Here is a 23010-nt window from a genome sequence, read left to right on the forward strand (position 1 = left end):
TTGAAGACTTTTTGCAGGTCTCCCCTTAGCCTTCTTTTCTCAAGGCTACACACACCCAGGTTTTTTAACTCCCCCCCCCCCCCCCCACCAGTCAGGTTTTCTCAGATTTTGATCCTCTTTGTTGCTCTCCTCTGGACTCTCCAATTTCCCCCCATCTTTCCCAAAGCCATTTCCACAACTGCCTTTCCTTGCTGACTTGGGTTCAGTTTGAGATCCACTGTAACCCTCAGGCCTTTTACAGCAGTACTGCCACCTAGCCAGTTGGCCACCCGTTTGTCGCTGTGCTTCTGATTTTTCCTTCCCACATATAGTACATTGTGCTTGTCTTTACTGAGTTTCATCTGGCTGATTTCCAGCCAGTTCTCCTATTTGTCAAGGTGTTTTTGAATTCCAACCTCGTCCTCCCCATGTGTTTGTGACCCCTCCCAGCTTGATGTCATCTGCAAAGCAGCCTCTCCACTCCATTCGCCCAGTCTTTAATGGAAATACTGAACAGCACCAGACCCCAAAATGAGTCCTGAAGGACCCCTCTGGATCCACCATGCCAGTCTGACAGTGACCACTGACAACCAGGCGGGCACCCACCTGATAGTAATTTCACATAGACCGCATTTCCCTAGTTTGCTTATGTGAATGCCCTGAGGCCAGTGTCAAAAGCCTTGCCAAAACGAGATCTATCGACATCTTCCACGGGTACAGCTGGTGCCCGCTACCCTGGCAGATGGCACACCTTGCTACTTGGAGCTCTGTACACGCTACGGCTACATTGTAGCCTTCTTCCAGAAAAGCTTATGCAAATGAAGCGTGGCGTGGAATATCGCCACACTTCATTTGCATAATGAATGAGCAGCCACTTTTGCGCAAGTGGCTTTTGCGCAAAAAGGAGCTGGGTAGACGGCTTCTTTTTGCGCAAAAAAACCCTCTTGCGCAAGAGCCGTTCTCGAAAAAAATGAGGAAGAACGGCTCTTATGCAAGAGAGGGGTTTTGCGCAAAAAGGAGCCCTCTACACAGCTCGTTTTTACGCAAAAGCCTCTTGCACAAACGCGGCTGCTAATTAATTAAGCAAATGAAGTGCGGCGATATTCCACTCCGTGCTTCATTTGCATAAGCTTTTCTGGAAGAAGGCTACAGTGTAGCCGTAGCCTAAGTGGCTACTCATTACAGCTCTGTGGCTCCCTGTAATGGGGCTAAGCCCTAAGGCCAAAAGGGTCATAAAGAAGTCCCCCAGGGGGCTAGAGTGGCTAGGAAGAAACCAGCCAATGAGAGGCCAGGGGGGACTATAGAAGAAGCTGCAGGACTAGCTGCAGCTCAGTTGCAGCCTGGACCTGGAAGGGTCAGGTCAGGGGCAGGTGGCTGGCAGAACCAAGGACAGCTCAGAGTGGAGAAGCTGTTGAGAACATTGTCTCCAGGAGGAGAAGCCCTGGAGGCAACCGCTCTCCTACTGAGTGGGGGAAACAGACTCAGAGAAGGCCTGAACTGAGAGATGCCACAGGGGGCAGCGGGCGGGGAGTTGAGGATTTCACACTGGAGTGTACTCAGCTGAGGAGCCCAAAGGGCATTTAAAGAGACAGTGCAGGCAAAGGCACTCGGCCGGAGGGGAGAGGAGCCGTTTCAAGTGGCCCCAGGTGAAAACCAGCATTCCAGCTGCTCTGAGGATTCCCACGCAAGCTCAGTCTTTAGTTCTATGGTCAGGGGCCAAGTACCCGGAGGCAAAGCAGCTGTTACCGGCAGGGGTGGGTGGGGAGCGAAGGGAGGAGAGGACATGGGTGGAAATGCCGCGAGTGTGATCAAGTAATGCCATGGAAGCTGACGAGACTGCGTCCCTAAGGACCATGCAGTTCTGCAGTTCTCAACCTTTTTGACCCCATGGGCTGGCAAACCCATTCACAATCTTTTGGCGGGCTGGTAACAGTTGATTTGCATATTCAATATGGTAATTAATGTGAAGAGGTCACCTGTTATTTTGTATCGCATCTGTGCGCGCTCACACTACATCTCGTAATGGATCAGAGTTTGCAGAGATCTGCAGCACTAACAAACTTCACAGAAAGAATTCCCCTCCGGCTGCTGAGTGGGGCAGCCCCTCCCGCAGGGGCCACTGGGGCCTGCAGAGGGAGGGGCACCCACAGGGGCAGGGGGCACGCTGGGAGCGGGGCACCCTATTTAGCAACTGAAATGTTGTCAGGGGCATAGGAGCTGGTGCCCCCAAGTGCTACCACCAGTCACCTCTGCCCTCCCCAACTCCTGCAAGGGAAGGGTGTGCCTCTCTCGCTGGGCTAGCCGGCAAATTGCAGGCTAGGAGCCAAGTGATGATTTTATAGAGAGGGGTTCTCTACGGGGTTCGGCTCATCGTTCGGAAATGGGAATGAGCTAGCGAGGAGCACGGAGCAGCCAGCCACCGACAAACCCCCGTCAAAATCCTAGTTCCATGCACCTCTCAGCCAGCGGGGTCCGTGACATGAAAAACAACCCCCGCAGGATACTATCGGGTGGTGCTCATGGAAGATTTTTATCACCAGGAGGGAGAAACAAACCCACAGCAGGGAGGCCAGAAGCCAGCTTCGGCGTTACGGCTCCCTGCTCTTACATCAGATTTAAACTCCTTGTCACTGGCCTCAAAGCTGTATGGACGCTGCCCTCCTATTTCTCCTCTGCTCCCTCCGGCCTCTCTTCTCTGCTGCCCTGGCACTCCCAGCTTTGCCTGCACACCCGGCAGTTCTCTCACAGTCACCCCTGTGCCTCTTCCGCAGGCCTGACACAAAGCACACCGGCCTGTGCTTGTCCACACAGCTCCTACCTGTCCTCTCTGAAAGACGCATCCTGGCCCTGCCGCCCCCCCCATCCTCCAAGCTCTGTCTGTGCCTAGACTGGGCGACTGCCTCGACCCTAGGACCTGGCCTAACCTCCTCCAATTGTGAGCCAGCCCGCGGTATGTGGTGTGCAAGGACCGACAGCCCAAGGTTCGGGCTCTAGATTAGGACTTGGGAGAACTGGCTTCTATTCTTTCCTGTGCCCCATATCTCCTGCATGATCACCTCGCAGGGCTGTTGTCAGGCTAAACACATTAACAACAGTGCCACGACTGTGCTGGGGGCCAGGGAAGTACCACCGAAAGGCCTGATGTATGTAAATACAAGGTATTTATACTCCCTACTGGCCTGTTGTGCTAGGCGCTGTAGAAACCTCTGGTGAGGGCCAGTACCTGCCCCAAACAGCTGGCAGGCTGAACAGACATGACAGAATCATTTTTCCCCACCCCACCATTCCTTGTCAAGGCCCAGCGAGATAAAGTGACTTGCCTGAGGTCATGCAGAGAGTCAGTGGCAAAGGTGGGAGGCCAGCGCCATTGTCGCACCAACAGGAGGAACCAAACCTAGGACCTCTGGAGCTTAGTGCATGAGGCACTACAGCAGTGTTTCTTAAACTGTGTTCTGTGGCACAGCGGTGTGCTACGAGGCAGTCGTGCCACGGAGAACAGCAGAATTGAAAATGGCCGCCCTTAAAGAGGCAGGCGACTTTTTTTTGTTCAATAACTTCCCCCCGACCCCTTTTTTATTCCCCCCCCCTTTTTTTTTTGCTCAACAAAAAATCCTTGGTGTTCTTCATAAAAAAATTATTGTTTGTTGTTTCTCGGTCTTAAAAAGTTTAAGAAACACTGATTTAGAGCCTGAGCTAAAAGCCAGCTGGTGCTCAGCTCCGGCTGTAGAACAAACTCATTCTCCCTCTCTGTAAGTGGTCTCCGTGCCACTCCAGGGGACAGTGCCCCACATGCAGTAGGTGTGTGGGTTACACCCCATCCCAGCCTGCCTGGGCCTCCCTGTGTTTCTCCAGTGACTGTGACTCTGTCTCCCGCTGGTGGCTGGTCTGCAAAGAAGATAAAAGCCTAACGTGATTACGGGGGGGTTAAAGAGTGGGCCAGCCAGTCTGCCCTGTCTGCTCCGAGGAAGGGTGGGCCTGGAGCAGAGCCGTATCCATCTCCATCACTGACTGGTGCCAGCTGGTACAGAGAAACCCCCTGTTAGACAGAGGTGAGACAATCTTCCCCCAATAAGGTCTCATCCTGCCGTCTAATAGAGGGGTAGCCAGCTGTCTATCCAGTGGTACTGGAGCTGAAGGCTCCAGGTTTCCTGCCGGCACCTCCATAAATACCCCGCAGCCGCCAGAGAGGGGCAGAGTACATGGGCTAACAATTCACGGGCGGTACAGCGTGGGCAGCTGTGTGCCTTGCCCCCGCTGCTGCCAGTCTCCACCCTAGGGCACTGGTCTGTGCCCCCGACCTCCCAAGCAAAGGACAGGTGGAGGGCGGGTCTGATGCCGAAAGGTCCTCAGCTCCCGCTGAAGATGATGCCAACAAAGCAAACCCGCACCCGCGGCTCTGAACCGAGGCCAGCGAACCGGGGCCGCGCACGGGCGGCGACAGTGCCCAGACACAATGTCTCCCCTCGTGTGACTGATAATCAACTAATGAGGTGACGAGTCAGCACTCAGCATGAACAAGGAGATGAAAGCCTTTTCTGAAGTCGGCCTCCTCCTGAACTGCCGGAGGAGTCCTGCGAGCCGTGAGTTTTTCAGCAAAGGCAACCTCCGTCCCCCCGGCTTCTTCCACTTAAAAGGAGGCTGCCGCCGGGAGGTTTTCAATAGCGTTTAAAACACATTCATCACAGCCACGCAGAAAGATCGGACACCGGCATCTGCCTGTTTCATGTTTCCTCCAGGTACCTATACGGCCTTTGCTAATGCCCGACGCTGTGGAGTCCTTCGTGCATGTCAACGTGCAGCTCCCTGGGAAGGGCTGTTGTCCCACAGAACACTTGGGAAACTGAGGCACGGACACTACGGCTATGTCTACACTGCAGCAGGGGATATAATTCACAGCACAAGGGCAGGTACCCAGTGCGAGCTCAGCTGGGTGGGCATACTGATAATAGCAGGGTAGCCGTGTCTGCATGAGCTGACCATCCCACTACACCCAGGGGCCAGGAGGCAGAGCTGTACCCAGCATAGCCAGGCCTTGCTGCTGATCTTTTTAGCATTATAGATTGAATATCAGGAAAAACTGTTTCCTTAGCGGGGTGGGGAAGCACTGGGATGGGTTCCCCAGGGAGGTGGTGGAATCTCCATCCCTAGAGGTTTTTAGGTTCCGGCTTCACAACGCCCTGGCTGGGATGACTTAGCTGGGGTTGGCCTCACTTTGAGCAAGGGGTGGGACGAGATGGCCTCCGGAGGTCTCTTCCAACCCTCATCTACTGTGGTTCGATGCCAGCTCAATCGATGTGAGCACAGGTCTGTTAAAGCTGGAAATTACAGCCCCAGCTGCAGTGTCAGACGGCCCTCGAATAAGAACGGCCAGACTTGGTCGATCAAAGTTCCATCTAACCCACTGTCCTGTCTTCCGATAGTGGCCAGTGCCACATGCCCCAGAGGGAGGGAACAGAACAGGGAATCCTCAAGCGACCCCTCTCCCGTCACCCACTCCCAGCCTCTGACAAACAGAGGCCAGGGACACCTCGGGATGTCAGTGACTAGTCAGCTCTCCGATAAGCAGAAGAGCCAGGAATTCAATCCAGATGGCCTACGACCCAGCCTGCTCCATACAACCGTCCTGCCAGCTCCCCTTTAGCTGTCAGGCTTGTGTGTCCCCCAAACCCATCACCCTTTCCCCTCTCCTCCCACCATCTCCTGCCTGCGTCCACGGGCCTCGAAACGGTAATTCTGCGACAAGCCCCATGACTAATCCCATGTGAGCAGTTTGTTTGCAACTGGCCTCATTTCCTTGATCTAATCCTTGCGTTTCTCTTGCCTTGCGCCGGGGCGGCAAACACGCTGATGCTGCGCTGTTGTTTAAATTCAACGGGTTGGCCTCCATGGGGGGGGGGGGGGGGGTGGTTCTGATAGGCATCGACACGGGGCGGGCAGAGGGAGGCAGCAGCAGGGAAGAAGGGGCATTGCTCTGGGCAGGGGGGCGAGTCGGGGTGGGGGGGGGAGGAGTGCTCTGAGTACTGCCAGAGCAACAGAAAGCTTGGCGAGAGACCACTCTGGCCCATGGGTCTGACTGCCAACAGGCAGAAGGTGGGGATCTTTGATGTGGACCTCACAGCTCAGGGCCCTGTCTCTAAAGGAAGCACTGCCTAATGGTGAGGGCTGTCAGGAGGCGGAACAGTCTGCTAAGGAGGGCTGACACCGTAGCCAGCGTGATCTGTGTGCCCCCTGACTGCAGCAGAGCTAGGGAGGTCCTATCTCCCCGGAGGGCCGATGCATTGGTCATTGCAGGACAGGGCGGCAGGGAATGCAGGCAAGGGGAGGCATTGCCTTCCCAAAACTGCCTACGCTCCCCGCCTGCCGGGAGAGGCTGCGGCCATGACCCAGCAGCCCGGCTCCTTGGCCGCTGGAGAGGTCTGTGGCTGCAGCATGGCAGCCCGGCTCCCCAGCCAGCGGAGAAGGCTGGGGCTGCGACACAGCAGCCCCGTCCCTTCAGGTGGCCAGGATGGATCAGGCTAGGGGTGGGCGGGGCTTGGCTCCATGAGTGGGAGGGGCACTGGAAGGTTGCTGAAGGGGCGGGGCCTTGTGCGGAAGGGGGCGGGCTTGGGGCTTGCCTTCCCCAGCAGGGCCTGCACCCACCGCCCATGACGCAGGGCCTGTCAGGGCGGTGCTCTGTCCCAGGTGCGTCAACGAAAAGCACCAGCAGCCCCTTAGAGAACCGTGACAGGCACCTGCCCATGGGGTGGTATCTCCCGAACCCCATGTGAAAAAGGGGAAGAGTATTTTGTATGAAGAGCGTGTGCCTCAGTTTCCCCACTTGGTGAAAGGGTTGTTCGCTCATGGCGACTCAGACAATGGAAACCTACTTGCCTGGGGGCCCATACCCATGGAGATGCCCTGAACTCAATGGCCAATCCAACTGCCCGGACATTTGGCACCTGGCAACAGCAGACCCTTAACTGCACATCCCCCAGGGGAAGCCAGGTGGGTGTGCCCAGCTGGAGCACAAAGGGCAGGGGAGGGGGCATGTGGGGTGGGTAAGCGTGAGCTGCTGGAGGCAGAGACACAGGCTAAAGAGGGGCTCAGAGGGACTGACCCCGAAGCGCCGGGCCGAAGACATCTAACAACCCCCCTTCCTTTACACTGCTGGCTGAGAGTCACTCCAGACTGAGGAGGGTGGGGCTGCACTGCTCCCTTTGCGGCTACACGTCTCCCTCGGGTGCCCAATCCAGGTGGCTTTGCGGCTGACAGCTCAGGCTGTACTGTGGGCCCTGAGGTTGGGTCCCAGGAAGTGGCACAGCTGAGGGGCTTGCCCTAGTGACAGTGTGACCCCAAGAAGGCTGGCACCAAGGGTCAAGAACACCAGCCCTGTGACCCTTGTGACCCCCCCCCCCCAGCAATCAGAGGATGTTTTATACTAGGGATGTAAATGAGTAGTCAAGTATAAGATTAACCGATCAGCCGAGGCTTATTGCTTATTCTTCATGACTGCTTGCATTCCCCCTCCTTGCTGCCTCTGTGTCAGAGGCAGCAAGCAGGGGAAGCAGGAATCGGTGCTGGTGGGGAGCCAACTTAACAGCCTGTTCCCCCCAGCACCTGCTCCATGGTGCCACCTTACCCCTCCCCCCACACTGCTGCCTCTATCAGAGGGTATGTCTACACTAGCTCGTTAATTCGAGCTAGGTAGGCAAATCAGGCAACTAGAGTTGCAAATGAAGCCCGGGATTTAAATATCCCGGGCTTTATTTGCATGTTCCCGGCCGGCCGCCATTTTTAAACCCCCCCTTAGTTCAAACCAACTGCCTGCAGCTACACAGGCGGTTTAAAGTTAATCCGAACTAAGTCCTTAGTTCGGATTAACTGTTACACCTCATTCCACGAGAAGTAACAGTTAATCTGAACTAAGGACTTAATTCGGATTAACTTTAAACCGCCTGTGTAGCCGCGGGCAGTTGGTTCGAACTAAGGGGGTTTAAAAATGGCGGCCGGACAGGAATATGCAAATAAAGCCCGGGATATTTAAATCCTGGGCTTCATTTGCAACTCCGGTTGCCTGATTTGCCTACCTAGCTCGAATTAACGAGCTAGTGTAGACATACCCAGAGATAGCAGCGTGGCGGGGGGAAGAGAAGGCTGCTGCGAAGCAGCCTCTGCCCACGGCAGTCCGAGCTCCCCGTGGACAGAGGCTGCCCCTGCATCCTGTGGAGCAGCCTCTGTTCACGGCGAGACTAGGCCGGCTGCAGGAAGAGGCAGCTTTGTGGTAGGAGTCCCTGTCTGTGGGGGGTCTGAGTTCCCCATGGACAGGCTAGAGCAGCTTCTGTCCACAGGGAGCTCAGACCCCCCACGGATGGGCTGCTACTGGACCAGCCTCTGTCCGCAACCAGCCCAGGCTGCCACGGACAGAGGCTGTTTCCCTCCACCCCTTCCCTCTCCCTCCCTTCCCCACAACAGGCTCTGTCTTTGGGAAGCTGTTTTTTAAACCGGATCCCCTCGCAAACTGGCTCCCGCCTGGCACAGAGGCAGCAGCGTGGAGTGGCAGGGGGCTCCCCGGGATTGGGGCCGGGAGCTCACTGGCTGCCAGCCCCGCCCTCAGGCACTATAGAATAATCGCGTAACTGATAAGAACTCATGCAGTTACTCGACTATTCTATTACCCGCTATCTAACATCCCTACTGTATTCACTGACACTTTAAGGTTTCTACCCTTCCAGCTGTTTTGTACACCTGGCTAACACAGCTGTGGGTGTTTGGATTATCCACAACAACATTCAATCCTTTTTTTTTACTCTTACTAAGCTCTTGGCCTCAGTGATATCTTGTGGCAGTGAGTTCCAGAGGACAAGGAGGGGGTTCTGTACACTTCCTTTGATCCATTTGAAGCAGTGGGATAGTCTTAAACTGCAGTATCTCCCCGCCAGCCTGGCCCCGTTGCCCTGTCCTCATGCTGCTTTCTAACCCCATCCCCACGTTGCTTTCTAACTCCAAGCAAAGCCAGTGGGGGACCTTGGCTGGAAAACCACAGATTTTAAGAGGAATACTGGGATCCAGATCATGTGCAGAGGCCCCTCTTTCGGCATGTACAGCTAGTGGCTAGTGTACCAGGGTAGGACTCAGGACACTGACGGTTTTATTCCTGGCTTGGCCACTAGCTGCCGGGTGAGCTAGTTTCTCTAGCTGCAACATGGGGCTAATGAGCTACCTCCTCTGTAGAGCACGTGGTGCTCTCTGGATGAAAGGGGCTATTATTCGCGCAAGAAAGTCATCGTAGCACCAAATTCAGCCTGGGTAGGAGTCAGTGCAGCAGAATTTGGCCTGTCGCTTATAACAGCCCCAGAAAAATAAAACTCTTAAGCAGTTCTTAGCATTTCAGCTGTTCATTATAAATAACTCCCTGGTGTCTTCTGAGTCACCCAGCTGAAAAGTGCAGGCTAATAACGGACTGTTTAGGGCGCGTTGCTATTTGGCTGCACTGTACTTGCTTGCGAAGTCCTCAGCTTGAGTGGGGTGGGGAGGGTGATGTGATAAGATTGGCTATTATTACAGATATTGCAATAGCACCTAGAGGCTGCAGCTCCGCTCAGGGCCCCAGCATGCGAGACACGGACGTACAGGTCTAGTCGACACGACTGTGTCGCTCTGGGCTGTGAAAAACATCCTGCCCTGTGCGACCTAGGGAAGCCGACCTACACCCAAAGAAAACGCTGCTAGATCAACAGAAGAGCCCCTTCCATCACCACAGTGAGCACCTAGGCTACGTCTATACTGCGCTCTCTTGTGCAAGAAAATATGCAAATGAGGCAAAGCGGTGAATATCGCTGTGCCTCGTTTGCATACTTAATGAGCCACCATTTTTGCGCAAGAGGCAAGACAGCTCCTTTTTGCGCAAAAGCCCCTTGCGCAAAATGGTGGCTCATTAAGTATGCAAATGAGGCACCATGATATTCACCGCTTTGCCTCATTTGCATATTTTCTTGTGCACGAGAGCGCAGTATAGACATAGCCCTAGTGTTTCCTGGGGAGACAAGCCCTTAATAAAAGATAGCCCCTGCCCAAAGGAGCTTGCAGTCTCATCAGATAAGCTAAAGGGGAAACTGAGGCACGGGGCAGGGCGATGGTTTGCCCAAAGTCACCCACCGGGTCAGAGTGAAAGACAGAACCCGAGTGTGGTGTTTGCTTCTTGTGTCTTTAGGATGAGACACCACAGCGAGGGATGCCAATATGAAAATCTAGAGAGACAGAAACGAGTGGTAGTGGAAAGCTGAGATCCACAGGGGCATGAACCGTTTCTCTCCACCTACTCATTCTATGCTTTGTCCCATAGCCACCCTGGTTTAAACCATCCAGAACAACGCCAGCTTTCGGGTGCGAGGTGAGGTCTGAAATCACGGGGACATTTGAAGTACAGATCCACCACAGGCTGCTACATGCACAGGTGGTGGCTGTGACGGCGCGTTGGGGGTTCCCCGTCTCCTGCACCCCGAAATGGCACAAACAGACTGCACCAGCCAGTGGAATTGAGGGTGGTTTATTGCTCCTCCAGCACAGCGCAGCACAGATGTAATCTGGTCACAGTAACTGGGCTAGGATGCCTCAGGCCCCCTTGAGATGGGGGAGACTGGGCCCCTAAACTCCAGCCCCTTCTCCTAGGCTCTCCTCCATGCCCTCCGACAGCCAGCAACCAACCCCCTAACTTCCAGCCCTGCCCCCCAGCCAAGGCAGCATTCCACCTTCCTTTGTTCCTCTCCATGGGGGGTGTCTGGCCACTGGTTTGCGTAGTGACTCATCCTGTTTTGCTGGGTCGTGGTACCCACGGCAGCCAGTGGGGGTTCCCCCAGAGCCAGCAGCATAGAAACCAGCCAGGTACCCCCACTACGTCACAGTTCTCCCCCCTCCGAGAGCGAACTGAGCAGGGTCACTCCGCTCGTGACCTAGGGAAGTTCGGGTCCTCTGCGTGGGAACCCGCCCTGGGGACATGGGTGCTCCCCTTGACTCGGGCCGGCCGTGGCGAGGCCCCACATGAATTGGCTTCCCTCTGTCCACTCGCCGCCCCGCTCCAGGGTGACTGGCCCAGGCCTGTCCTCGGGGGTCACACCCACTCTTCCGCTGGCCTTGATCTCTGGCCGGGGTCTCTCGGGCCGGGGCCATGAGCCCAGCGAGCCTTCTCTGGACAGCCAGGGCGGCTTCCACCCCCGATGCTCCATCCAGGGAGGACTTCCCCTCCCATAACTCTCTCAGCCAGCCCAGAGGGTCTATCTGGGGTAGAGACCCCCAAGCCGCTTTCCTCCTGTCTTGGGCCTTCCCGCCCCTCTGGCAGGAGTCACAGGACCGGCAGTACCGCTGCACGGCTGTAAAGATTCCCGGCCAATAGAAGTGCTGGAGCAGCTTCAGCCGGGTGCTCCGGATCCCCCGGTGGCCCTCAACGGGGGAATCGTGGGCCAAATACAGCAGCTTGAGGCGATACTTTCGGGGGACGACCAGCTGCCGCTCTACCCTCCATGCCCTCACCTTCCTGGGGGGGAGCCACTCACGGAACAGGAGCCCACGCTCCCGCAGGAATCTCTCCTGGCCACCTCTCCCCCGGGGCTGAGCTGCACGGAGGCCAGCCTGGTCCCTCAGCCTCTGCAAGGAGGGGTCTGCCTGCACCTCAGCCTGGAATTCAGCTGCTGAGGCAGGGATCGGGACCTGTCCCCCACCTCTGCCTAGGTCCGGAGTCCCAGCCTGGCTGGACCCCGTGTCCACTGGGATGGGACCCTGAGGACGCTGCCAGGAGTCCTTCCCTGGACCCACGTTGTCAGCCCCCCGCTGGCTCTGGCTCCGGGTAGTGACTAGAGCCCGCTGGGATTCATGGGGCCACTCCTCTAGGTCGTTCCCCATCAGCACCTCGGTGGGCAAGTGCGGGTGCACCCCCACTTCCTTGAGGCCTTCCTTGGCCCCCCATTTCAGATGCACCCGGGCTACAGGCACCTTAAACGGGGACCCGTCTATGCCCTTCAGGGTCAGCTGCGCGTGGGGTAGTATCCGCTCCTGGGCCACTATGTCAGATCGGGCCAGAGTCACCTCCGCCCCCGTGTCCCAGAAGCCCGTCACCTTCCTACCATCCACTTCCAGGGGTATGAGGCACTCGCTCCGCAGGGGCCGTCCTGCCCCCACCCGGTACACGGAGAAATCCGCCTCCTGAGAATCAGACCTCCCAGGGGAGGTGCACTGAGCATCCTTCCCCTCTCTCTGAGCTGAGGTTTGCCTGCCAGCCCCTGCCTCTGGGGCAGCCTGCCCTTCCTCCCGCCCCAGCCAGTTAACCCTGGAAAGTCCCCGGTCCTGGGACCTGGTGCACTGAGCCCTCTTGTGGCCTTTTTGCCCACAGCGCTGGCAAGTTAGGCTTTGGGCTGTCTCTGTCCAGGCCCTGGCTGGTTCTCTGGGGCGCAGACGACCTGTTCCTTGGTCTCGCCCCGTAGTTGACTCCCTCCGACGCTCAGCCGAGATCCGGTCTCTGCGCGGTTCCCTTTCTCTCCAGGACTCCCGTTCACACCCGGACCGGCTCTCCGTGAACTCGTCCGCCAGTCTCCCGGCCTCCTGGGGGTTCTCTGGTCTCCGGTCCTTGAGCCACAGCCTCAGTTTGGGTGGGCACGCTTCATAGAACTGCTCCATCATGACCAGCTTGAGCAGCTCCTCTGCGGTCTGGGCTCCGACTCCAGACACCCACTTGCGGCAGTATTGCGCCAGGCGGGAGGCCAGGTCCACATAGGTCTCCCGTGGCCCTTTCTGTACCCCCCGGAACTTCTTCCTGTACATCTCGGGGGTCAGCCCGAACTTGTGCAGCAGGGCCTCCTTGACTCGGTTGTAATCCCCTGGCTGTAGGTCCTCCAGCTGACTGAGCACTCCGGCCGCCTCCTGGCTCAGTGCGGGGATGAGCTCCTGCAGCCAGTCAGCTGGGGGAACCCGTTGCAGTCCACAGGCCCTCTCAAAGGAGCTGAGGAACCCGTCTATGTCACCCATGTCCTTCAATTGGGCCACCACGAGCCTCTCCAAGTGGCTGGCAGTCCTGGGACCTTGGGGCCCATCCGCACTTGGCGCAGCCGGTGCCCCGCCGGTTCTCCGCTCTGCCATGGCCAGCTCATGCTGCCGCTGCCTCTCTCGATCCTGGCGGTCCTTCTCTCGATCTTGGCGCTCCCTCTCTCGGTCCTGGCGCTCCTTCTCTCGGTCCTCTACTTCCAATTCCCTGATCCGCAGCTGGATCTCCAGCCGCCGCAGCTCCACTGGGCTGGCCCCTGCCCTAGAGGGGCTACGGCTTGCAGGCCTCCCGGGAGACGCTGTCTCATCTCTCCGTTGGGTTCCAGCGCTCCTCCCCCTCTCTGAGCCTGACACACTCTCAGGGGGGGTCTGGCTGCCTCCCCTGGGGACAAGATCCTGGCCCTGTGGCTGGTCATTCTCTTCCAGCTGGGTAATCAGCTGGGCCTTGGTTGCTTTCCGCACAGGCAAGCCCCTCTCTCTGCACAGCCCCACCAGCTCTGCCTTCAAGAGTCGGGCGTAGGCCATCTGCCCGCTGGGCCCCTCGGTGCAGACTCACCAGTCTAGTGCTGCAGCGCCCCACGATTCCCAGGAACCGCTTCGCTCTGTCTCCAGTACGCCTGGCTCCAGGGCTCTTGCTTCTACTGCGCCTTGTCGCTTTCCGCTGGGAGCTCCATCCACGGGGTGCAGTGCATCCCACTCCTGACACCAGTGTGACGGCGCGTTGGGGGTTCCCCGTCTCCTGCACCCCGAAATGGCACAAACAGACTGCACCAGCCAGTGGAATTGAGGGTGGTTTATTGCTCCTCCAGCACAGCGCAGCACAGATGTAATCTGGTCACAGTAACTGGGCTAGGATGCCTCAGGCCCCCTTGAGATGGGGGAGACTGGGCCCCTAAACTCCAGCCCCTTCTCCTAGGCTCTCCTCCATGCCCTCCGACAGCCAGCAACCAACCCCCTAACTTCCAGCCCTGCCCCCCAGCCAAGGCAGCATTCCACCTTCCTTTGTTCCTCTCCATGGGGGGTGTCTGGCCACTGGTTTGCATAGTGACTCATCCTGTTTTGCTGGGTCGTGGTACCCACGGCAGCCAGTGGGGGTTCCCCCAGAGCCAGCAGCATAGAAACCAGCCAGGTACCCCCACTACGTCACAGTGGCATTGCAGCTGTAGCCCGGATGGTTTTCCAGAGCTGGCTTTACCTCTTCTGCAGCCGTCATGCGTTCTCTAGTGAGAACTAGGTGGGTGTGTTGTAGGACACATGTGGCTCTAGTCAATTTGCATCCACTAGCCTTCCTTACCCGCAGGCCTCCTACTTCCTCAGCTGGTGCCCGGCCCTGCTTCCCATAAGAGACAGAGTGTGTGTGTATGTGAGTGTGTTTTATCTAGGGAAGACACAGGCGCCACGTTGTTTAAACATGAGCTCAAGGGGCAAAATTTTGGATCTGGATTTCAAACACCCCAACAGACCTAGGTCCTGGGCTTTGGGTCAGCCTGTTCTAAATTAAGAGGCTGTTGTCTGGAAGGAGAACAAAGAACCCCACAATGTAATGGAGGGAGGGGCATTCCTATTTCCGCCTCTGATTCCCACAGAGCGAGGATGCCGTGATCTGGGGCATCCCGTCCAGTGTTTTCTCTGGTCTCTCTTGAAGTGACCCAGTCCTTGCTTTGCTTGGGTGAAGGGACGCGCTTCTGTTTCCTCTGTGGATGTAGCAGCATGGCCAGTCCCAGCCCTGGTGGGAAAAGCGATCCTCAGAGTTCGCTCCTTCCCCCATCTTTTAGCAGCCCCGTCCATTAAGTAGCACAGCTCAGCCCTTTGCAGGGGAGAGCCAGACTGCTACAGAGTCCCAGGACAGCTTCCTCCTTCATGCTATGGCATGCCCATGTTTCTGGCTGACGACCAGCACAGCTATCAGCAAGCCACGTGGGAGCCGGGAAAGAGGCGAAAGTCTAGCAATAGCGAAAGAGCGAGAGGCGAGGGAGAGATTGGCTTGAGAAACAGCGGGCATTCCTGGAAATGCATTTAGATCTTGCATCGCTTCCCAAGAAAAATTCCCCTGGGAGACTTTGGCCTCCTCAGCCATGTGCTCACAAACCAGTTCCCAGCAAAAGTCAGCAGCAAGGTTTGGATTCCCCGCATGAACGCATTGCCCTCCACCGCTTAAGCCAACGAAGCAGCTCCCTCGGCAACCAGCCGTAGTAAGCTGTTCTCCTCTGGAACAGCTCTTAGCTGGGGCACATAACAATGCACTTTGCCTTCATGTTATGCTTACACCACGGATGCTGCCCTGTGTGGGGAAGCCGTGTCCAGTTTTAGCATATTTCTTACCAGGTTATCCAGAGGAAGGGCCTTTTTTGGCTCAGGTGCTAAAGTTTCCCTCCCTGATTGAATGCTGGCTGCAGGATGTAATCATGGCCGATGGAGCAGAGCCCGGACTAACCGACAGCATCTGCTGTAGCGTCTGGCCTGCAGCCGGCAGACGCAATGGGATTAATTCCTTTAACGTCCTACATTTGATCATTCTTCTGACTCTCCAGTCATTTGCCAGGCGCCAACTCTGTGCTCAGGATGGTGGGGGAGACAGAAGTGATGCCACATATCTAGCTGGATCCCTGTGGCCAGCCCTGAAGAATCTGAGAAAGCACCCACCCAGCGTAGCTTTCCTAGGCAGAAGAGACTTTAAATCTGGCTGCATCCAGAGCAGGAAGCAAGCACTGTGACTCTGGAAAGATGGACAGTTCCCTTATCTAGTGGTATCAGCTCTCATTCCTAGCCCCACAGGGTGGTGACAAATCAGAAGTAGCCTTTACCAGCCAGCATCGGTTAGAATACCCCCGAGGCTGCTCTAACACACACCTGAAGAAGTGGGCTGTGCCCATGAAAGCTCACGATCCCATCTACATGTTTGTTAGTCTTTAAAGTGCTACCAGACCATGTGTTGTTTTTTAAGTTTACCAGAGGCTGGATCATCCCCCGGCAGCTCCGGGATTTGAGAAGGGAATGTATAGGCTCTGGGGCAGGGGTACAGCTGAGCAGCTGTCCCCTCCCGCCTTTCAGCTGAGGCAAGCAGCACAGAATGATGGGATGAGACGTTCCCAAACTGACTGCTCTAAGTCCTGCAAGAAGCCCCACTGGGCCACCCCTGCCCTGGCAGGGATGTGGCGGGGGAGAGGGCTCTGCCTAGGGTTTCTCTGCAAAGGGTCTCAGAGCGGAGGTCGATTTGGGATTTATGGTGGTGCGTCGGGGTCCCCCACCTTCCTGCACCCCCATCGTGGCACAAACAGACTCCACCAGCCAGTAGAATAGAGGGAGTTTATTGCTTCTCCAGGATACAGCACAGCACAGATGTAATCTGGTTACAGGAACTGGGCTAGGAAGCCTCAGTGCCCCCCCTTGAGATGGGGGGTGGCTGGGCCCTACAATCCCAGCCCCCCTCCCTAGCTCCTTCTCCCCTGCTTCCCAGACTGAAACTACCACTCTCTTCCAGCCCTGCCTCCCAGCCAGGGCTCCACTCCGCCTTCTTCCCATGTTCCGCTCCCTGGGAGATAACTGGTCGGACAGGTTCGGAGCCCCCTTGCATAATGACTCATCCCCTGCCCTGCTGGGCTGTGCTACAGCCAGCAGACAGCGGAGGTCACTCACAGCCCACTGCCCAGCATAACAACCAGCAAGGCACCCCCCACTACATCACAGGATGTCTCGCCCAGCACAGGAGAGAGGAAAGCTTGGCTTGCAGGGTAAGCTGAGTTCTCTGCCACGTTCTGAGTTAATGGACAGGGCCCCCTGAGCTCTACGCTGCCCGGATATGTCTGGCTCGCTCATGCCACCCAGACTGGAAAGGGTTGCCCAGAGGGAAGAGGGCTGGTTCAGTTCCAGGAAATGCTGCAGCTTTTTCCCACTGGCCTGCAGCGGATTTGCACGCTGGGCTTTTCTAAAAACCCCTTGCGACATGGAGGGCTAGATGTGCCAGTCATGCTGTGGTGTGTGCACAGCTCTCGACTGACAGGTCCCCCTCCCCCGCGGCCCTGGGGACAGTTGGAGGTGTCTGCAATAGGAAACTGCATGAAGGCACTGGGATCTGGAGTACAGGGCAGTCCTTTAGCCCGAGTGTAAACGCCCGCACCTGGTGCAGAGCGGAGAAGAACCGGGCCTTGAGCATCCTAATCCCAAGCTGCTCCTGACGCACTTTGGGTCTGTCTCCTCTGGTAATCGAATGACAAAACGGTTGTCATTCCGAGGGGTTAGCCCTTCCCTTCCCTGCTGAAAGATGAACATTTTGCAGCAACAAGTGCCCGTGTGAGCAGCACGGTTGTCACTCCTGCCGACACCACAAATGCTGCCCGACAATGCGGATGCTGCTCGTTGAGGTGGAAGTATTTTGTTGACACAGCCTTTGTGTTTCAACTCCAAAGCTTGGGGCATTCTCTGTGCCGTTAGTTATTCCGTGTCTGCTCTTCAGCGCTCCCGGGAGGAGCCCGAAAAACTCCACGAGGGGGAAACATAGTTCCACAGGGCCAGCCTGGGCTTTGCATCTTCGATGCCCGTGCACTGTAACTCCACTGAACACAATGGTGGGACTCCGGATTGGCACAAGGACAAATGACAGCAGAGGCTGTATCATCTCTCCGGGAATGAAAGTCCCCCACTGGGCCTCGCTCTCAGAGAGGCAGAATTGTACAGTGGTTAGAGCACTCGCCTAGGACTTGGGAGACCTGCATTCAGGGCTTTGCCACATGCTTCCTGCATGATATTAGGCAAATCACTGAATGGCTCTGTGCCTCAGTTTCCTCTCTGTGCAATGGGGATAAGAACCCTGCCTTCCGGTTGGGGGAGGGGGTGAGGATAAAGACATTACAGACTGTGAGGTGTTGGTCAGGCCTATGCAAGTAGCATAGATGGGCTGTAACGAACAGCCTCATCTAAATGTGTCTACTTGTCAGTGAGACCAAACATAACAACCTCCCTTTAATAACAGCATAGCACCAGCCACACTGTCTTACCTGAACCGCAGCTAGACTTCTCCAGAGACAGGTGGCAGAGTCTGGTGTGATCACTTACCCTCATCAGAACGGTGACACTGCCCGGTCCAAAGTGCCAGGCAACGGGGGAAGTCAGGCTCACTGCCCTGAGACCAGAGAAGGGAGGCTGCTTTCCTAAACAGAACCTCCCCCCCCAAATCATTTGTCCTTCAGAGGGTCCTTGTGCCACAGCTGGAGACTAACTGCGCCCTCAGGGGCATGGCTGAGTCTCCCTCCCAGGCAGACTGTAAATCAAGATTTCCCTTTAGCTCTGAGCCAGAAGCTGTTGTGCCCAACCCCGGGCTGGTGCGATGGTGTCTGGCCCGTGGCTGTGCAGGGGTCAGAGCAGAGGGCACAATGTACTTTTGCCTTAAAAAGCTCCGACTCTGTTCCGTCGGTGGGCTCCCCCTGGTGTCTGGCCCTGCGCCTTCCGAATACATGAAGCTGGGTTTGGAAGCCAAGAGAACTGAGCTCTCCCCCAGATTCCGCCACCGTCTCACTGGGCCGCCTTGAGCAAGTCACTTCGCTTCTTTGTCTCAGTTTCCCTACCAGTGCCATAAGGCTGTGTGGAGCGAATGCTCTGAGGCAATGGCTAACCCTCTCTAATCCTTCCCCATCCATTTTCCCCAGCCAGGGAGATCACAAAGCCAAAGCCCTGGGTTATTCTTAATGCTAGCCCTGGAACTGTGTATCTATGACCGCAGTGCCTGAGTCCAGCCCTGTTTGCATCGAGGAACATTAATACACTTAAGCCTCCTTTTTTCTGCCCCCGTTTCTCTGCCCTGCATTGGCTCCATCATATAAAGCTTCTCTGTGGGACCCCTTCTGCCAGCACTAACAAGCCTTCCATAACACCCCCAAGTAAGAGGCTCACGGTACTCCCATTGCTAGACTTACTAAGCCCCCCTCGTCCCTGCAGGAAGGCCAGCAGCACCGTCCTGGTGATCCAGAGGCACAGGGAAACTGAGGCCTGTGTTCTCAAGCAGGATTGCTCAGGACAATGCCCGGTTTCAAATGCCTGACGTTTGAGGGCACTGAGTGCACCCAGCATTGGCTGGCATCAGTGGGAACCAGCCCCTCGAAAAACTAGACCCAAAGTGTCTCAGGTTGAACATCCACAAATCAGGAGCCACTTTGTGATCATTTTGACTTACCCCAGGCCAGACCCAGGAGCCCTGACGTCTGGGCCTGTGGTCCAAGCCCAAAGCAACTCTCTGTCGGTCAGCACATCATGCCACTGAGGTGCCCCCATGACGCCTGGTGGCACCCCATGACCCAGCCCCAACCCAGTGCCTGTGCCCATGGTTGGAGTGTAGGGAGAAGGTCCCGGACAGGAGACATGAGCTCTGGTCCTAGCTCTGCTGGGCAACCCAGGGCAGGGCACTTCATGCCCCGTGCCTCCGTTTCCCCATCACTAGCGCAGGGGTGTTGACACTTGCTTCTGTTTGAGGTTGTGGGATGAAAGTTAGTGGGGTTGCTCCTTTTCCTGCAGGGATCAGGAGGGAAAGTGTCAGCTCTTAAGCCACTCGCCCATGCCCAGTGCGCCTGTGGGGTGGGAGCAGGTGCGCGGGCACCATTGCCTGTCCATGTGGAAGGAGAGTCACCTGCAATAGAGCCTAGGGCTGGCTATGGGTGGGGCAGGCCATGTCCGTATATTCACAGGCCCCACCAGGGCACTCACCGTACTTTGTGCTGCCCAACGAGGGGTGCTCCCAGTGCTCTGCCCCCTAGCCTTGCCCGTCGCCCTGCTGCACCAGGAGCTGACCGGATCCCTGGATCCCAGCCTCTGCTCCACCTGACAGGCTGGGGGTGAATGGGATGGGCCAGCGGGGCACGGAGCAAGCCCCTGTTGCCTCCTAAAGGGAGGGCTGTGCTCCTGGCCAGGGCAGGCAGCTCACCAGCCATCCCCCAGCAGTAGCCAGGGATCTCACCAGGACGGCCTTCCCTGCTGGAGAAGCAGCTGAACCCAGACCCCCCGCTGCTGCAGGCTGCCTTGGAGGGTGCCCCTCATTTCCTGGACTCGCTACAGCTGGAGCTGCTGCCCGGGTGGAAAGGTCAGTGAAAGGGCTCACCTGCTGCACACAGCGGCAGGGCCGGAGGAGAGCTGCTTTGTGCGTCCGTCCCCTGTACGAAAACCACACCTCGGAGCCCACAGCTCGCCGGGCGCTGCTCCAAGAGCCGGGCTCACTGGGAGCAGCACCCCGCCGCAGCCGCTCACTTTCAGATGCAGATCAGATCGGGGGGGAAAGAGGGGAGCCGGGCAGCTTCCTGCCACATGCGGTGGTTTCCCTTCTCCGTTTCCTCCCACTTGCAACATCGGTGAGACCTAGCAACGGTCCTCTCCCCCGGGCGCACTTGTGGGTGGGCAGGAAACACCCGGCGACCAGGGCATCAGGGGACCGGCTGGACAAATGACACCCCGCCTCCCCCAGAGCCAGCGGGGTTAAAAGCAGGGCTGGAGCCAGCGGCAGCTGGCCAAAGGGATTTCACTCGGAGAGGGGGATGTTCGGGGCAACCGCTTCCAAGCAAGATGCTGCTGCCTGGTAACAAGCAGCTCTTGAGCGGGCCTGGCTGCCCGGGCCGACACTGTTCAACTGTTGTCTGAACACGGGTGACTTCCACGGGCAAACAAAGGAAGCCAAACACCACAGTGTCCCTGCCTCCCCTTGGCACCATGTGGGACGCTCGCCGCCTTCTCCTGGCACAGGGCCGCGGAGAGACTGCCCGAGGATCCGGCAGGCCCTCCGCTGACCCTGCCCAGTGATGGCAGTGTGAAGCAGGCAGCAAGCAATTTACAGCCCTCCGCCTCCTCCCTGGCTTGACAGGAGCAGCTTTGCAACCTCCAGTTCCACCGCACACCACGTCACTGCCTGGCCCAGGCTAACGCTCCAACCAAATTCAGTGACAACCCCTGGTCACATGCCAAATGAGGCACGTTGCACCTTTGCTAAGATTGCAAACAGTTCGGGTACAGCCGACCGGCACAGCGCCTGAGCCTCCCTTCTGGGAAACACTCCCCACACCCGGCCAAGTGCACCCTGCGGTACCATCGGGGGAGTCACAGGAGGGGTGACCTGAATCCAGACGCAGAACACAGCCCCTCCCAGGGTGGGACCTGACAGGTACAACCGTGCCAGCATCAACCTTCTTACTGCTTGGAAACGACAATGTGTCCCATGCTGGCGATAGAATAAGAGTTGTGCAAAACACACACACACACACACACAGAGCCCTTTACAAAATGAGCCTGACCTTTCTCTAGCTGCTCCCTGGGCAACGGCTCCCCTGTGCCAGCCTGGCATAACCCGGCTTCCCCGCCTTCCCCACAAGGCTGAGCTGCAAACCGCAAGGCTAACGCCATTCAAGGGAAACTGAGGCAAGGGGCAACCGGATCTGCTGCCCCGCTGGGCGCCTCAGTTGCTGCCTGCAGGCCTGAGCGGGCAGCCCGGGAAGCCAGCTCTCCCCTGGATCTGCCCAGTCGCCTGTTGCCACCCGCTCAGCGCGGCGCCGGGGAAATGTCCGAGGGCAGCGCTGGAGGACCAAGCCCTGGCACCCAGGGGGTAGCAGCCACCGCTCCAGCTAGGACAGGTGCCCGGGGGCGTCTCTCCCCCCTTCTTCCTCGGCTCTGGGGCAGGAGGATCCCCCCCCCCTCCGGTCCATGCTCCGTGCGCCCGTCCCCCCGACCGGCCGGCGCCGCACTCACAGGTCAGACGCGGCCGGCTGGTAGGGCTGGCTCCGGCACAGGATGGAGTGGCCGCAAGCCTGGCCCATCGCGCCTCATCCTCTCGCCCGCCCGGCCAGGAGGAGCGGCGAGGGCGGGGGCTGCTGGCCGGAGCTCCCGGCGCCCTTCTCCCCCGGCCGGCCCGGGCTGCGGCGGCCACCGCGCGGGCTCTGGCTCGGGGCGGGAGTGCGGAGCGGAGCCGAGCGCCGCTCGCTGGAGCACGCGGGGTGGGCGGGCGCAGGGAGGGAGCGAGAGACGCGCCCGCTCGGGCTGCCCCGCGCCGCGCCCGCAGCCGCTGCAGCAGCGCCCCGGGGGGCTGGCCAGGTGCGAGGCCGCGGGGGGCGGCAGGGGCGGGGAGGAGGCGCCTTGGTTGAACTGGGGCAAGCGGGGGGGGGGGGGTGAATCTAGGCTGTGTGTGTGTGTGTGTGAGTCTGGGGGGGGGTGAATCTAGGCTGTGTGTGTGTGTGAGTCTGGGGGGGGGGGTGAGTCTAGGCTGTGTGTGTGTGTGTGTGTGTGGCAAGAGGAGTGTGTGAGTCTGGGGGGTGTAAGTCTAGGCTGTGTGTGTGTGTGTTGCAAGAGGGGTGTGTGTGTGAGTCTGGGGTGTGTGTGTGTGACAAGAGGGGTGTGTGTGAGTCTAGACTGTGTGTGTGTATGTGGCAAGAGGGGGGTGTGAGTCTGGGGTGTGTGTGTGTGTGGCAAGAGGGGTATGTGTGTGTGAGTCTGGGGTGTGTGTGAGTCTAGGCTATGTGTGTGTGAGTCTGGAGTGTGTGTGAGTCTAGGCTGTGTGTGCGTGCGCATGTGGCAAGTGTGTGTGTCTAGGCTGTGTGTGTGTGTGTGTGTCTAGGCTCTGTGTGTGTGGCAAGCGGGGGGGTGAGTCTAGGTTGTGAGGGTGGCAAGCAGGGTGTGTGTGTGTGTGAGAGAGAGAGAGATCCTAGGCTGGTATGTGTGTGTGTAAAAGTAAAACCCACATACTGGGCCAAGGGGGCGGGGGAAGGCAGATCCTAGGTTTGTGTGTGTATGTGTGTATGTAAAAATAAAATCCAGACTCACACTCTGGGCCAGATCGTATGCAGCTGTCAGTGTGTGAGAGATCTACACACACACACACACACACACACACACACGGCTGTTAGTGTAAAATCTACACACATTGCTTGGGCTGGAGGATCCCAGCTTGCGTAGGTCAGGGGAGGGGGCGCTGGACCACAGACTCCAGCAATTCACCCCAGTGGGGTGATGCTGGAACCCAGCCCAAGAGCTCCCCACAAGCAGTGTCTCGCCCTCTGCTTT

General features: G+C 57.6%; 1 protein-coding gene across 1 annotated transcript in view; it reads right to left on the reverse strand.

The window, feature by feature from the left end:
• PDE2A (phosphodiesterase 2A) overlaps window positions 1–21905 on the reverse strand; it is a 362760-nt gene extending 340855 nt beyond the window's left edge. Inside the window, exon 1 of the mRNA XM_075919627.1 lies at window positions 21703–21905. Within this exon, the coding sequence (XP_075775742.1) occupies window positions 21703–21770 (68 nt within the window). The 5' untranslated portion in view covers window positions 21771–21905. The remainder of the gene's footprint in view (window positions 1–21702) is intronic.
• Between the last annotated feature and the right edge of the window lie 1105 nt (window positions 21906–23010).

Source organism: Pelodiscus sinensis, chromosome 1 (assembly GCF_049634645.1).
Source record: "Pelodiscus sinensis isolate JC-2024 chromosome 1, ASM4963464v1, whole genome shotgun sequence".
NCBI classification, from domain to species: Eukaryota; Metazoa; Chordata; order Testudines; family Trionychidae; genus Pelodiscus; species Pelodiscus sinensis.